The following is a 17,068-nucleotide window of genomic DNA, read 5'->3' as shown; positions in this document are numbered from 1 at the left end:
TATCTGGACCAGGTGGAGACTGGGACATTTACAAAGACAAACCCCAGAAGAGCTCTTTGAAGAGTGGGGCTCCCTGCGCTAAGAAACAATAAACTGTAGCTGTATAAGAGCAGAAGAAACAGCCCAAGAGAAGAAACTCTGCCAGCGGTGGGGTGGGGTGTCATAAAAGGTGGATCCTAGCTCTTTAAACTGGACCCTCACTGCAAAGACTGAACTGTGGATGAGAGAGACCTTATTAGACAGGAAAGGAATTTGTTAATAAATGTAGGTTATAGTTTGTGTTTTATGTTTTTCCTTTACCTGTAACCTTACGTTTCCAAATGCTTTTACTTGAATCTTTCTCTCAAGCTCTGTAAAATAAACTTCAATATGGTTTTACAATAGCCCTGTCTAAGTGCCTTGTGCTCAGGAGAATGTTAAACTAAGTTAAAAACAGTGGGGTGTTTTTAGGGAGGCAGCAGATTGGTGCCCGCTGTGGATGTCCAGGAGATAAGGGCACCCAAGTGTAACTAAGTGGGGTGTGGAAATTGCTAACAGGAAACAATGGGGCTCACAGATGGCTTGTGTTGCTAGCACCGGGTAGTTGGGAAAGGTTTTCCCTGGAGGCCACAAAGCTCTCGCACACTGTAAGCAGGTGGCAGCAATTCATCCCGGACACCTCAAATAACCCCCCAAAGTGTCACAATATCACCATCACAGACACAACGAGGGGATTGCTGCTGGGTGGGACTATTAGAGACTGCACCACTGTGGGACATGGTGCTAATGACTGGATTACTACTGGGCAGAGCACCAGGGGCCCGGGCCACTCCTTGGCGGAAGGCCAAGGCCCCGGGCCACTGCTTGGTGGGATGTGTGATGTGGAGAAATCCAAACCTACAAGTTTTACCTCCTAAAACCCAATTTATAAATAAGCTTTCCCTTTCACTACTAAGCAGTTAACAGCAGCAACCCTCGTTTTCCCCTGCTCAGTCAGGGAACTGGGACTTTCCACATGAAAGGGAACATACCCAGACTCCTACCTCTCAACACACACACACACACACACACGAGGACTTGCTGCTGCGGCTGTGTCTCTAGATGCATTCCCTACTTGTCTCTCTCTAAGGGACTAATCCAAAGCCCTGGAAATCAACAGACAGCCCCCCCTGATTTCAGCAGGCTGTGGGGCTAGCCCTGAGAGCCCTGGTACTAACAACTCTTCTCAGCAGACCAGAACCAGCCAGCAGCTCCCAGTCAGCACAGCCCATGACTTCCACCACCAACAGCCCTGACTGCTGCTCCCAGCTGCCACAGCTCCTACCATTTCCAGTACACCTTCCCTTCCCCTGCTAATGGGGCATTAGTCCAGTCACTCCCTTGCAGTCTGAACACAAGCTCAATGGGAAAGACTGTTGCTTTTCCCATTTTGTCCTTTATGTCTCTGGAGCCACCTAGCTCCAGTGTGAACACTTGTCCAGAAGGAACTAGCCTGGAGAGTGTTTCACCACTGCGCCAAATCTGTCCCCACTCTGGAGTCTCGAAAAGATGCTCCCCCTGACCCTGTTGGGTGGCTGATGAGAAATGAGTTGACTACCCCAGCCCCCTAAACAGTGTCAGATGGGAACATCTTGCCGATATGCCCCTTCCCAGTCCCCTGAACCAGCCAGCCTCTCTCATGCTCTCATCATCCCATACATCTCCCCATCTAAGGGTTTTATACTGCTGTCATCCCTGCAGCATCTGGGCACCTTCCATGTAAAATCAGTAGCAAAGTCCCTTGTGAACTTCATGGAGTCTCCTGTCCTGCTCAGTATGCTGAACCAGTCTGAGCTGGTGCATCGCCCTGTGGGTGCTACACGCCCAGCACCTGGGCGCACAGCAGATTTCCTGTGCTGTTTAGTTGGGTTTGTTTTTCTAGGTTCGTTTACATGGTTTCTTTTGTTGTCCTTTTTGGTCCTTGTTTCTAGGACAGGGATAGGCTCCTCTGATGGGAAAGGGGAACACAGATCTAAAGCAGAGACTCCAAGCCTCTCTCAGGAATTGCTTGGCACATCTGCCTTTTGGGCTGACCCCTCCCATCGCTGCCCTTCTCTAGCACCTCCCAGCTGAGGATCTTAAAGCACTAATGAATCTTCCCAACTGCCACCTGTGAGGGAGAGGCATGTCATCCCCTTTTTACTTATAGGGAAGCTGAAGTCCAGAGAAATGAAGTAACCTCAAGGTCAGAAATATCAAATCAATGGCAAAGACAGTAATAGAACCTTGGCATACCTGGTCCCAGTCCCTTTCTCTAAACAGAGCACCCAGGATGCGTGAGTCTCATTCTTCTGCTCTACTCCCTGGAACACACTCCTGTCCAGAGCATGGAACAGCCCAAAAGGCCTGACTCCCATGTTTCTGCTCTAACAACTAGACAATGTGCTCCCTCTCCCCCTCTTTCAAAGCAACCATGCACATGTCCTTCTAAGCCAGTTTCTGAGAGGCAGCTGGTAAAACCCCCTGAGAACTACAACTAGAAAAGAGACAGCATGCCTAGTGTGCTTCCCTTGGCCTGGATAGGAACACGGAGTGACATGCGGTAAAGCCCTTTTCTCATGGGGATACAAAAATAATACCCAGTACATTCCAGCTTCCCCAATAACAATCAGCGTGAGAAGCAGGCACCGTGGGAAAGGCTCTGTTTGTTTTTCCTGAGTATTATAAATAGCATTCCGGCTGCAGACATGACATTAAATGAGGAGGAAGCGGGGAGGGCCATAATGGGCTCTGTTTGAAGTAGGACTCTGATTAGATTTCAACTTCCTGCACAGTTGCTGGTCACTTCCTGCTGGGTGAATGCAAAAGTGCTGCTGGGGAGGAGCCAGCAGGCCCCAGGCCCAGCAGTCAGCTATGAGAACCTGGAGTCCTTTGGGAGCAGTACAGTAGATATTGTCTGAGTTGTCACGTGCTCTGAGCACTTGGGAGTCTATTTGATTCCCATCTCCGCTACTGCCTTGCTTTGTGATTTTGGGATAGCAACAGGGTTGGATACTTTCCATCTTCTGAAGGTGGACCACTTCAATACTCATGAAGGCATCTCTGCTTCTACCGCATCATAGTTCTGCTGCCAAGGTCTGTACCTCTGACTTCAGCACCACCTCTGTATCAAGAACCTTTCTCTGAAATCCCACAAGATTCAGTTTAGGCCTTTTCCAGTTTGCTTGTTACCTTTTGTCTGGGTCACCATTAACTTTATAATTATTACCCAGGTTACATTAATGGTCCTCAGTTGTACATAACCCCATTCTTACAGCTTATGTATATATATTAACACCCCCCCCCACACACACACACACAAATTTAAAAAAACATTATGGTTGCAAAGTCAAGCACTCCTAAATTAGGAAATGCCAAAATGAAGGCTGCCCATGCAACATTATTTCAGTCCCCTGTTGCATTACGATAGTCATTAATTACATGATCACATTTTGTTTTCCACAGACCCCTACATCACTAGCACACAGTATGTTTGGTGCTCACTCAATGAGTAGCTGTTCAATATTTTATTTTCGCCTCATAATCCAATACGTGGCCCAATGCATCATTTACTGCACTCTATTCAAACCATGCACTGAATGCAAATGTAGTGATCTATCCTGGGCTTTTCTATGGCATGCATGACTATAGCATATGAGTGCTTTGCAAACATTAGTGAATTTATTTTCACACGAAGGCTAGAAAGCTTACTCTTGATTTTAAACAAAAGCTGTGATTCGCACCCAATCTCTTCTTTCCAGCATCTGGGATTTGAAGAAAAGATGCAAATATGGTGAGAGTCTTGGGACTTGGTAACACTCAAATCTTATTGCTTTAGGTCCTGTACCTGCAATTGAATCCCCATAAACTGCATGGGTCTGCTGGGGTAGAGCAGCTTGCAGCTTACAAAATACTCCAGCTCAACCAGAAGTTCTATGCTTGATGCAGGAGTCTGGGTGAGGTTCTCTGGACCGTGTTATGCTAGGGGCCAGACTAGAAGATGATCACTATACTCACTTCTGGGCTGAAAATTGATGAATCAGTTTCTTAGCTTGTGTGAAAGCCTAGCTCACAGTTGCGCTGGCAGCCCAAATTCTGTCATCGATTAGAGTAAAAAACCGGGATAGGAAGCAGACAGGTTCACCAGAGCTCAGCACAAATCATTAAGGGCTGAACACCTGTCAGAGAGGCCCCAAGTGCTATCTGTGGGGCACACACCAGCCACAAATAGAAAATATGTGGTCTATAACTTTTACTCATCTCTTCAAATACTAGAAAGCTGGAACAAAGCAGAGAAAAGGTGCTCCAACAGCTAGGATGTTAGTCTGGCCGTCAGAAGTCCTGGGTCAGCTTCTTTGCTCTGCAACAGGCTTCTTGTGCGACCTAGGGCAAGTCACTTGCTGTCTCTGGAGCTCAGTTCTCCATCTGTACAAGGGGGATAGGAGCAGTGCCCTACCTCACAGGTGTTGAGAAGTGCTCAAAACCCATAGTAATGGGGGCAGACAGTTGGTCATATAGGTAGGTCACATCTGCAAGCCTGGCCCTGGACTGCATCATTGCCTATGCTTTAGATATTTGGCGTTCTTAAGCCCCAGCTCCTGGAGTCACGTTATCACATGAGCATCTCTCAGCTGCCATTGGTTACAAAGTGCCTAGCCCTGGTGATTCTGCAGAATCACGTGAAGCCACAAACCCTGAGGGCTCGTATCCCCGCAGGCAGCTCAGGGCACCCCGCAAGCATTGGTTTTGCAGCCTCACTGGGAAAAAGCCAGCCTGGGGGTTCGGGCCTGCGCTGGGTGCTCACGCACCAGAGCTACACCCCCGGGCGGGCACGGTGGCGCAGGGCGCGCACACCCCGACTCCGCCCCTCGCCCTCGCGGCTGACACTGGCTGAACTCCCCCACAGCGCGCAGCAGCCCGGGGAGTTCGGCGCGTGCGCAGCACACGAAAAGACGGATGAGGGGGCGGAGCGCAGCGATGCCTTTGTTTAGGCCGCGGTTTCCCAGGCGCCCCGGCGGCGGGGGCGGGGCCAGGCGGCGGGGGGGCGTGGTCGCGGCGCCGCGCGGCTCAGTCGGAGCTCGGCGCTCGGAGCAGGAGGAGCTGGCGTGCGGCCTGTGCGCGGAGCGGCCCGAGACCCAGCGCGAGCATACAGCAGCCCGGCACGTCGGCCGGCCCCACAGGAGGAGGAGGAGCCGCACAGAGCCCGCGCCGCGCGGAGCCGCCGAGGATGATAAACACGCAGGACAGGTACCGGCCGCGGGCGCCCTGCGGGACAGGCCCGGGCCCTCCGCGCCAGCTCGGGGGGTTCCCGGGCTCTGGTAACCCCGGTGGGGCCTGCGCCGGGGAGCGCCGGCCCGGCGGGGGAAGCAGCGGGCCCGGGGAGCCCGCCTGTGCAGCGTGACACCTCCTCGGGGTGCGGGCTCGCAGCGGGGGCCGGACTGGGCCTGCTAGAGCTGAGGGGCCGTAGCCCGGGCTTGCCATTGGGCCGCGGTGCGAAGGGCCGCCTTTCCGAGCCCTGACATCGAGGGGGCGTTTTAGGGGTGGGTTTGCTCGCGAGGTGGATCTGGCTTGGGGGAGCCCAGGTTGGAAGTGTACCCGGCGCTCGGCCTCTCGGTGGGGCTTGGAATTGGTGCCATCAAACTGAATCGTGCCCCGGTTTTGAAAGAGGCGTTAGAGAGACTCGCCTTTCCCCCAAGCAAAGCGTGAACTCTTTCGGGTTGAGGTTTAGGAAGGGGCTAGCAGGAACGCCGCTCGAATGGCCTGTCTGTGGGGGCCGGCTTATCGCTTTCACTGGAAACCAAACGTCACAGGCGCTTTTAAACATATACTGGATGTCTGGCAAAACAGGAAGGCTTTTTGTTTCTGAATGTTCCCCTCAAGTAATTCTTAGCTGTTACCTAAGCTGAATGCTGAGTCGGCAGTATTAAGGGGGTCTCACCTTTTTGCTGCCTCTGACTGCAAACTGATAATAAAGTGTCACTAATTTACATCTTAGGAAAATGATCTGACTACAACTCAATACCCTGCTTTTTGGTAAAATCAGGGTAGACTCTCGGAAGCAGCTGAGCATTCCAATAAAAAAGGACAACTTCTCCTTGTTTTTCTGATGCAGACTAACAGCTACCACTCTGAAACCTGTCACCATACTAAACTAAAGTGTTCTGCAGTATTAGTATTAATTCTTCCATTACATTGGGGGGTGGGGGGGCTGGATAAGTGGTTTCTAAACATAAAAAAGTGTAATAAAACCAAAATGACTTTGTATATGAGACTTCTCATCACAGGGCTTTTGGAAAAAACCCTGAAGGCCTTTAAGTGTTACGTAAACAATAAAGTAATTCCATCCAGGGACCTAGAAATCAGGTCAGCAGTGAGGTGGTGATCTTTGCTTGCATCCACTAGAATTAGACATGAACAATTAGTCTAGCTTTTGAGTGTTCACAAAGTGAAATAATTAATTGTAAGTCTTTTATTTTCAGTCATATGTAAGGCATGAGAAATGTCATGTTGTTGTTCACACATTTTTAAAGGCTTGTTCCTTAGTGTTTCTTAATGTCTCGCATTCCTTTTAAACTTAACTCAAAAAATTTAACACAGTAATTTACCTATATAGTCATCCTGCTTATACATTATCTGTCCTGAAGATATAACCCAGTTCAAGGGATTATAAAAACTACATCTAGAAAAGATTTATAGGGCCATATTTTCAAAGTCATGCCCAGGCAATTTTACTGCATACGTTTGTGTGCCAGGCTAATGTGCCCATGCACGTCAGGTTACTTGTGTATGCAGTGTTACTGTAGTCGTGTTGGTCCCAGGATATTAGAGACAAGGTGAGTGAGGTAATATCTTTTATTGGACCAACTTCTGTTGGTGAGAGAGACGAGCTCTTTGTCAGCTCCAAATCTTGTCTCTCACCAACAGAAGTTGGTCCAATAAAAGACATTACCTCACCCAGTTTGTGTCTCTGAGATATATGTGTGCAAGTTAATATGCCTAAATCTGAAATTCTGATCTGGTAGGTGATCCTGTCCACTCCTTACAGAAGCAGAATTTACCCTTCAGTAATTTTCTTATGAGAGCTGTTTCTTACAGCTGAATGACTTAGTCTCTGTAATATCTAGAAGCAGGTGTTTACTAATGTGAAGCTGATAGTGATAAGTGGAAAACAAAATGATGTATCCACTATTTAACACTTTCCCTTAGTCTTTCCTGTTTTTCAAAAATTGATCTTCCATTAGGTGAACATCCCTTATAAAACTACCGTATAGTATTCTTTTTGTATCCTGAGACTTGAATCTCTGGATTTCTTGTTAAACCTCAGTCACCTTAAAATGCTTTTGTGGTATTGTCTGTCATGGGGTGGGCATTGTGGATCACCAGAGAGGGTATTCCTGTTTCCTGGGAGCATCTTATGTGTATGAGAAAAAAGGGAAGTGTTCAAACCTTTCACTAATGGTGATTGCTTATGTTGGTGTGGGAAAAGTGGAGGCTTCCCACAGAGGCATTAATGTGACACAGGAATGAGTTTTACTTCTGCCCAACACAGTATGTACAGTGAGTTGACTGTCATATGACTCTCCCCTGGCAAGTAATGAAAACTAGAGAGTATTAAGCCTTTGGTAGTCTTAAAAAAAAGAGCTGATGTTAAAAAAACACAAACTTTACAAAACAGAATTAGGGCTGCTTCAGAGTAGGCGATTCTTTCCTCTGCAAATTTGGGATAAACTTATTTTATGCATGGATTATTCCTGCATGTTAGGTGAGAACATATGGAGAATACAGTGTACGTATATTTCAACCAGTGGTTTTAGTGCGATGATACAATTAACTTTCACACTTGAATGATATACAGGGTACTGCATGTCCCTAGAAAAGGCTGTCATTCTTCTGGTCATGTTGCGTTCTAAACTAGATATGAAATGGTGGTGTTTTATTTTGTTTTTTAAACTAATTCTCTTCCCTTTATGCAGTTTTTTTCCACTTCTGGTGTGAAGATTATAATGCAGATCTAGGCATTATCTTTTAGTTAGCAATTCTTGTTGACCTAGTTAAATTTTACTTGTTAGTTGGTGAATAAAGCTGAAACTCAGAGCAATTCTTAACTTCTGAAGGAGCTTCTAAAGAGAAGCAATTTTCAAGCCTCATTTGTAGAGCCCTGTGCCACAGATTTGCAGGGCTCTCCTCATCCAGTGAATAAAGATTGATGGTATTGTCAGCTGACAAAAGTTCATAATCAGTAGTGATACATTTGCCCAACCATATCTTCAAGAGTAGTGGTTTCTTTTTCAGCAAGGATATTTTATTGCTTGGATCGGTTGATAGTTTTGAGTCCTGAATAAACTGTGTATTGGTTCTTAAGATTATCAGAATTGTGCAGACAATAACAGGGACTGGAGGATGCATCTGACTTATTTTCTGTGTCATGTGTTTTGAAGAGACATTCTATGAACATGGTATATCTTTTTAACATTTAGAGACAAACAAGACACTTTATGAACTGACTTAAGTTAGTCCGTTACTCAACCCTGTCGTCTTTGTTAGGAGCGTGTTCAAAAATGAACACTCCCATATCTACTCAGAACCTGTTATGTGCAGTTTAAAAGAAATCTCCATGGTTAATTCTACCATAGTGATGTGGGAATTGAAATGGAATCTTTTCCATTTTGAAATCCATGTGAGATAGATAGATATAGGATATAGGATATAGGAGATATAGATATATATTATACATTCCAGAGCCAAACAAATATCTTGGTGATGGCCGTGGATTAGAAAGCAACTTAGCCCTGGTCTACACTACGAGTTTAGGTCGAATTTAGCAGTGTTAGATGATTTAACCCTGCATCCATCCACACGACAAAGCCATTTTTGTTGACTTAAAGGGATCTTAAAATCGATTTCTATACTCCTCCCTGACAAGGGGATTAGCGCTGAAATTGACATCCCTGGGTCGAATTTGGGGTAGTGTGGATGCAATTCGACAGTATTGGCCATTGTGACCACTCTGTACAGCACTTTCAACTCAGATGCATTAGCCAGGTACACAGGAAAAGCCGCAGAAACTTTTGAATTTCATTTCCTGTTTGTCCAGCGTGGCGAGCTCATCAGCACAGGTGACCATACAGTTCCAGAATAGCAAAAGAGCTCCAGCATGGACCGAATGGGAGGTACTGAATCTAATCGCTGTATGGGGAGACGAATCCATGCTATCAGAACTCCGTTCCAAAAGATGAAATGCCAATATATTTGCCAAAATCTCCAAGGGCATGATGGACAGAGGCTACAACAGGGACCCGCAGCAGTGCTGTGTGAAAATTAAGGAGCTCAGGCAAGCCTATCAAAGAGGCAAACAGTTGCTCCGGATCACAGCCCCAGACATGCTGCCTGTATAACTGCCCGCCCTCTACCCAAGTTCTATAGCCTCCTCACCCAGATGCCCAAGAACGTGGGGTGGGGGGCCTCTGGGCACCCAACCACTCCACCCCAGAGGACTCACCAAGCAACAGAAGGCTGGCATTCAATAAGTTTTGAAGTGTAGTGTGGCCTTGTCCTTCCCTCCTCTCATCATCCACCACCCCACCCGTTGCTTCCCTCCTCCCCCACCCCTCCTGGGCTACCTTGGCAGTTATTCCCCTATTTGTGTGATTGAATTAATAAAGAATGCATGATTTTGAAACAACAATGACTTTATTGCCTCTACAAGTGGTGATCGAAGGGGGGAGTGCAGATGGCTTACAGGGAAGTAGCGTGAACCAAGTGGGCGGGTTTTCATCAAGGAGAAACAAACAGAACTGTCACACGGTAGCCTGGCCAGTCATGAAACTGGTTTTCAAAGCTTCTCTGATGTGCAGTGTGCCCTGCTGTGCTCTTCTAATCATCCTGGTGTCTGGCTGCGTGTAATCAGCGGCCAGGCGATTTGCCTCAACCTCCCACCCCGCCATAAACGTCTCCCCCTTACTCCCTCAGATATTGTGGAGCACACAGCAAGCAGCGATAACAATGGGAATATTGGTTTCGCTGAGGTCTAACCGAGTCAGTAAACTGCGCCAGCATGCTTTTAAACGTACAAATGCACATTCTACCACCATTCTGCTCTTGTGCGGCCTATAGTTGAACAGCTCCTGACTACTGTCCAGGGTGCCTTTGTATGGCTTCATGAGCCACGGCATTAAGGGGTAGGCTGGGTCCCCAAGGATAACTGTAGGCATTTCAACATCCCCAACAGTTATTTTCTGGTCTGAGAAGTAAGTCCCTTCCTGCAGCTGTTCAAACAGACCAGAGTTCCTGAAGATGCGAGCGTCATGTACCTTTCCCAGTCGTCCCACAATGATGTCAGTGGAACATCCCTTGTGATCCACCAGTGCTTGCAACACCATTGAAAAGTACCCCTGCTGCCAAGGTGGTCTGGTCCCAAGGTGGGGATATGCGTTCTGTCTATCATCCCACCACAGTTAGGGAATCCCATTGCAGCAAGGCCATCCACTATGACCTGCACATTTCCCAGAGTCACTACCCTTGATAGCAGCAGCTCAGTGATTGCGTTGGCTACTTGGATCACAGCAGCCCCCACAGTCAATTTGCCCACTCCAAATTGATTCCAGAGGGCTATCGACACTTGCTTCTGATCTGTGAGGGCTGCTTTCATCTTGGTGGTATTGCACTTCAGGGCAGGGAAAAGCAAGTCAGGAAGTTTCATGAAAGTGCCCTTACGCATGCGAAAGTTTCACAGCCACTGGGAATCATCCCAGACCCACAACACTATGTGGTCCCACCAGTCTGTGCTTGTTTCCTGGGCCTGGAATCGGCGTTCTACGGCATGAGCCTGCCCCATTGCCACCAGGATGTCCAAATTGTCGGGGCCCATGCTTTGAGAGAAGTCTGTGTCCATGTTCTCATCACTCTCGTCACCGCGCTGCCGTCGCCTCCTTTTGTAGGTACTGGTCCTGCATACACTGCAGGATAATGCACGTGGTGTTTACAATGCTCATAACTGCCGTGGTGATCTGAGTGGGCTCCATGCTTGCCATGGTATGGCGTCTGCAGGAGAGCAGAGTTGCCGTGGAGGCGGTGGCTAAAGACGGGTGCCCCAAGAATAGATATTTATAGAGAGCGACAAGAGAATCTGCGAGGTGGATTCATGAGAGCAGAGTTGCAGTGGAAGCTGTGTATGACGACAGTTAGCAGCACCCAGGAGGACCAGAACAGATCCCCCAAGCTGCAGGAGAGCAGAGTTGCAGCGGAAGCGGTGGGTGACGATGGTTAGCAGACCTACTGCACTATCTACTGCCAGCAGCACCCGGGACATAACAGCGACAGCATCACTGAGTTGAGCGGGCTGCACGCTTGCCGTGGTATGGCCTCTGCACGGAAAGAAGGCGTGAAACGATTGTCTGCCGTTGCTTTCATGGTGGGGAAGGTGGCTGACGTACCCAAAACCACCCGCAACAATGTTTTTGCTGCATCAGGCATTGGGAGCTTAACTCAGAATTCCAGTGGGTGGTAGCTACCCACAGTGCACTGCTCCGTAAGTCGATGCTAGCCCCAGTAGTGAGGACACACTCCGCTGACTTAATGCACTTAGTGTGGACATATGCAATTGATTGTATAAAATAGATTTCTAAAAATCGACTTCCATAATATCAACCTAATTTCGTAGTGTAGACATACCCTTAGGCACGTATGCTTCTGGTGCAATGGATCCCTAGACACACTGTGGAGTTGACTCAGTCTGGGATCAGGAGTTGATGAACTCTCACACCAAATGCCTCCCTGTTGTCCAGGCCAAAGAAGCTTGGGGGAGACTGGTAGCCAAAATGCCAGTGGGACAGTAATTTGGGATATCTAAAGGTTTAGCAGGATAAAATGATGTCCACTACACACAGATGCACGCTTGAAAATAGCTCGTATTTGGCATGGGACTTAACACAAGGACGTTTATACTTAGGAGTTAGAGAATACATGATGTATGCTTTTTAGACAATCTAGTGTCTTTATTTATTGACCTAAAGCCTTTTAACTAAAAAACAACTGTATGTTGTAACTGAAGGAGTGCAGCTTTTTACCAAAAAAAGAGCCAGCACCAGGAAAAGAGAAGGAGAAAGGCAGAAGCAATAGAGAAGAGGATAATCTTCATAGTGCACAGTAAATGAATGCAAAGGGGAAATGTGAGAGGTTTAAGTAGTATATAAAAACATTGTTGATCATAATTGCCAGGAGCAAGAGTGTATGTTTCTCAGATGGTTTGAGGCTAAGACTTATATACCGTTCCTTCCAAGGCTGCCATTGGTACAGATTTGTGAAAGTGGGCAGATGCTTCTTAATCTGCTCCTTCCACATCTACGTCCCCTACAAGGAGAGCTGAGTTGCCCCATAGTACTAACTCTGCATGTAGCATGAGGTACAGCTTTTGGACCCTGGCTAGATTGGTTTGGGTCTTTTTCTGGGGGCATAGATAGAGAGGGTGGAGGATGGGGGTTGGCAGTAGTATGCAGGTCCAAGGAAACATAGCAATGGAAGAGGTCTAATAAACTGCTGTTCTGTAAACACTTTGGCTGAGCTTTCTGGGTCCAAGCTGTGGATGCTAGTGAAGGGCCTGGCATAGCATAAAGGATTCATAATACAGCTTATGGTTAGGAAGTATGACTATCCCCTGTATAATAAATTCCACACTTACCAAGAAAAATGAAATTAGGAAATGTTTCATGTGAGCTACCTTAGGTAAAAATATTTGGTTTTCATCACTTTGCTTCATTATTCAGCTTTTTGAAGCAATGATCATGACTTGAATGGGGAGTTCTCAGTGCTGCGCTGTTCACTGGTGTGTGTGTGTGTGTGTGTGTTTGGGGGGGGGGGGGTAACAAAGCTGTCAACAGCTTTCTTTGTGGGAGGGAATGGGTGATGCACTGCAAAGCGTCTTGTCATGCAGCTCTACGCCAGTAGCCACTAGAGAGGGGTGACAACCAATCGATTGCTCCGGTGATGAGGAAGGACCAGGTTTAATACAAAACGCAACTGAGCATGTGTGTAGAGGAGCCTGCCATATATTTATCTAGTACCAGACAGTCTGTTGAAACTGTTGAAAGGGAGTAATGCCCCTTCAGAATAGTGCCAAAGCATGTTGTATGTTAGAATGTTTGAAATGGCAGAGGGGAAGAAGATTTAAATTCTGCAGTATTGTAGTAGTACTGTAGCTAGAGTGTTTCAGTCTGTATTTTGCCAGAGTGTTTACAGTTGCCTTCACAAGTTAAAATTTGGCTCTTTTGTAAACGTTTCATCAGTCACTTGGTATTCAAACAATCCCCTTTCATGCAAACAAACTGGTTTGGGCAGCCCTGATGTAGAGGATCATTCAGGACTCAGTCCTTGAAAACTTAAATGATTCTTGCATAGCACAGAGGGGAAAAAAGTTCTGGAAAACATTACTTTACAACTAGATTAATCTGTACAAAAAGTGTACAAAAGGTGCAGGAGTACCTGCTGTAAACTTAGGATCTTTAATGTGGATGCTGCTTTTTGCGTTTTTAATGTGTTGTGTTCCTTACTGACTATCCCTCTCTGAGAGCTACTCAGAACACCATTGTTTTAAGTGGAACTATGAAGGTGATATTTATATAACCTCATACTGAGGTTTTTCATAACAGGAATCGTAAAGAATGACCACCTGCTTCTTTGCATGGTTTCTGCAGGTTTTGTTAGTGTAATGTTGCTAAGCAGTGTCCCAGTAAAAGGAGCTATTACAGTGCTAGTGAAAGAACCAACGCTCCAGAAGTAAAATAGTTTCCCTCATTGACTTGCTAGAGGTCTTGGAATATCAGGTGGAGTGTAAAAGAGACTTAGGCTATGTCTGTGTATTACAGCTTATGTCGTTCAGGGGTGTGACTGAACCACCCCTCTGAGTGACATAAGTTACAGTGACATAAGTGCTGGTGTGGATAGCGCTATGTTGGCGGTAGCAAGGGCAGGAGTAGTTAAGCTGATGGGAAAGTGCTCTCCTGTCGGTTTAGGCCAGGGATCTCAAACTCAGATCACCAGGAGGGCCACATGAGGACTAGTATGTTGGCCCAAGGACAGCATCACTGACCTACGCTGCCCCCACTCCACCCATTCCATGAGGCTCCGCCCCTTCCCCAAATCACCACCTCTTCTCCGCCTCCTTCCCTGAGCGTGTGGCTCCCCGCTCCTCCCCCATACTTCCTGGAAAGTGCTAAGCGGCGGGAAGCACCAGGAGGTAGGCAGAGGAGTGCAGACGCAGTGCGCTGTGGGGGAAAGGGGGTGGCGGGGGAGGGGAGCTTGGCAGCTGCCAGAAATAACTCGGAGGATGCAGGGAGCTTGGCAGGCCGCAGCAAATAACTCCGTGGGCCATGTGTTTGAGACTCCTGGCTTAGGCCATGCCTATATATGCTGTGATGTTGTTGTAGCGTGTCCGGTGAAGACGCTCTATGGCGACAGGAAGAGAGCTCTCCCGTTGGAATAATAAAACCACCTCCACAAATGACAGTAGCTAAGTTGACAGGAGATGCTCTCCTGCTAATATTCACGCTCCGAAATGCGACATAAGTTATGCCAATATAAGTTTTAGTGTAGACATAGCCTTAGAGCAGCTACACAGAGTTTACAGCAGCACAGCTGCATTGGTGTAGGTGCACCGTTGTAAACTTCGTAGTATAGCCATGCCCTTAGTCTTTGCTTCAGTGACCCTCTGGCTATGTATTAAAGCATGAACTGTAAGGGAAGCTTTCTTAACCCAAGTAAGCTTCTGAATTCTCTACTCTCTTGTGCTCGCCCCACAAGAAATCAACAACATTTAGGGCACAAGTGCATGTGGAAAACTTTGTAAGTATCCTTCAGCCTGACATTGGGTCTCACATGAGGCTTTATTGGAATATGAAAATGTCAACATCTTAAACATTTTATAGTGCACTTACGCTGTTTTGAGAATTAGCGTCCTCGTTCCTCCTCCTTCTTTGAAAATGTGAAATTTAAACCTCCCTGTTCTAGATCCTGTTTATTTGTAGGTGTTTGTTTATAGAAAATGTGTACTCATGTGGTCCTGCCTTTCCAGCCATCTGCTATTGGCAGTTTTCCAAACCTCCCTTATTGGTGGGAGGTTGCTCAGCACACTCCCAACTTTTACAAGAAGCCCCTCCTCCTCCGTTTCAAATAACACTACAGTTTTTCTGATAAAACAGAGCTCAGGTATCTTTGATTTACACATCCAAGTGCTAGAAACATGAAATTTGTCAGTGACGTTCTATCACGAGTGTTCTCGAATTGTCATTTGGAGTCTTGACAGCTGAACCACTAAATATTTGCTAATATAACTTTGTGCTGTTTTTTCTCTTTTGCAGTAGTATTTTACCTTTGAGTAACAGTCCCCAGCTACCATGCTCCAGGCACATTGTTCCAGGGCCTCTGTGGTGCTCCTGATGCCCCTCACCCACTGTCGAAGATCCCCGGTGGGCGAGGGTGTGGCAGGGATCCTTCTCTGATATATAAGGTGAGCCTGACTCAATATGTAGAGAACGAATTGCCTGTTTGTTTTTTTTATAACTGAGAGGTCTGGATTCAAAGAAATGCTACTGTTTTGTTATAAGCAATGCTCAGACTGGGGGGCTGGGGCTGCCTTACCACTTCTAGGGGCCACCCTACTTCCGATTTAATCAAAGGTGCGGGGTGGGGGGGGGTACTGTTTTGGCCCTTCTCCCTGTGCAGCCAGGAGCAGGGTGTGGTGCTGCAGAGAGATCAGCAGGTGCCCCTGCCTCATGGCAGTGGGAGGTGGGGCACCACAAGGGGATGGTCTGGAAAGAGACTGGGAGGCTTTCCTGGGTGATCAGGGCCCCGGTGCCACCACTCTGTTTGCAGGAGATCCCCCCCCGCACACAAAGCAGGTCCTGCTGCCCAGGCTCAGTGCTTCACTGGGGTCTCTCAGGGCTCCAACGCTCTCCTCTAGAGAAGCCCCTTCGTCCTGGCAGGAAGCGAGAGGTGTGGTCCAGCGCCCTGGCCAGCTGCTTGGCAGAAATCAGAGTAAGCCTGCAGAGTCCTGTCCCAACCGCTCCTGCGGCCATGGGCTGTGAAGAGATGGGAAAGGGGGATGGGTGCAATTGCACAAGCCAGGAACCCTACAAGAGGGAAAGAGCAGAAAACGGGAGCTGCTACCACAGCAGATGAGGGGGGCAAAGGTCAAATCCTGTCCCTTTTAGGAGCTACACATTGGGAGAAGCATGGGTGGAGTGGGGAATCGAAGTGAGATGGAGAATCCATAGACAGAGCTTGGGGAGCTAGGATCAGTTGGGTGGGTGCAGAGCCTTGGGAAGTCAAGGGCAGTAGGTGAGGTCAAAAGTCAGATGGGATGTAAGTGGTAGTGGCAGGTAGAAGGGATTTTGGTTGGCGCAGAAGGGGGAGTTATGATTGTGGGAAGAGGCAGGGCAGAAGGTTGGCAGTAACAGGTAGGGGTGATGGTGGAGTTAGGGGTAGGGCAGTTTGGGGTGGAGGAACGGCAGTTGAGGTTAGGAGAAGAGGCAGGGCAGAAAGCAGGGGATGGTGAAGGCAGAGGGGGAAAGGCAGTCTTGTGCAGCTGAGTTTGGCTTGGCAGTGCAGAGGATGCCAGCACAGAAGCAGGCCAAGGAATACCCTGGCATCTCACTTGCTGTGGCATCCAGCACCATCCATTAATGACTACCCTACTTCTTTCCATTATAATTCAAGCACTGGTTATAAGGTAACTAGACTAGATAAATAAGGTAAGACCCTTAAACTTAAGTGACACTGCCAGGTTAATCAAGTAGAAACACTGGCCTGAATGCGGTTTTGTTTAAAGAAAAAAATACCACCTACTAATTGAGAAATAAGTGAGTTCTCTCTGCTGATCTGCTTTGAATAATTAACTCACCAATACTATTCCCAGAGCTCTGTGTTCCTTGGGGTATCCATGAGGCTGGTGTGTAAACACGTGAAGTAACTTTCTAAACATCTTCTGAACAATAGGAAGTAGGGACCAAAAAGATAAAATGCTAAACCGGAGTGGCTGACAGTCTTACAGGTTAGACAGGAATGCTGTGTCCTAGAGATT

At 47.5% G+C, this 17,068-nt stretch overlaps 1 protein-coding gene across 1 annotated transcript in view; it reads left to right on the top strand.

Moving 5' to 3' along the window:
- Nucleotides 1–4,974: 4,974 nt before the first annotated feature.
- OAZ2 (ornithine decarboxylase antizyme 2) overlaps nt 4,975–17,068 on the top strand; it is a 28,227-nt gene continuing 16,133 nt past the window's right edge. The window contains 3 exon segments of the mRNA XM_077828840.1: nt 4,975–5,315; nt 15,348–15,423; nt 15,425–15,496. Coding sequence (XP_077684966.1) covers nt 4,975–5,315; nt 15,348–15,423; nt 15,425–15,496 — 489 coding nt within the window.

The sequence above is a fragment of the Eretmochelys imbricata genome, chromosome 10, assembly GCF_965152235.1.
Source record: "Eretmochelys imbricata isolate rEreImb1 chromosome 10, rEreImb1.hap1, whole genome shotgun sequence".
NCBI classification, from domain to species: domain Eukaryota; kingdom Metazoa; phylum Chordata; order Testudines; family Cheloniidae; genus Eretmochelys; species Eretmochelys imbricata.
This window is presented reverse-complemented; position numbering and strand designations above follow the sequence as displayed.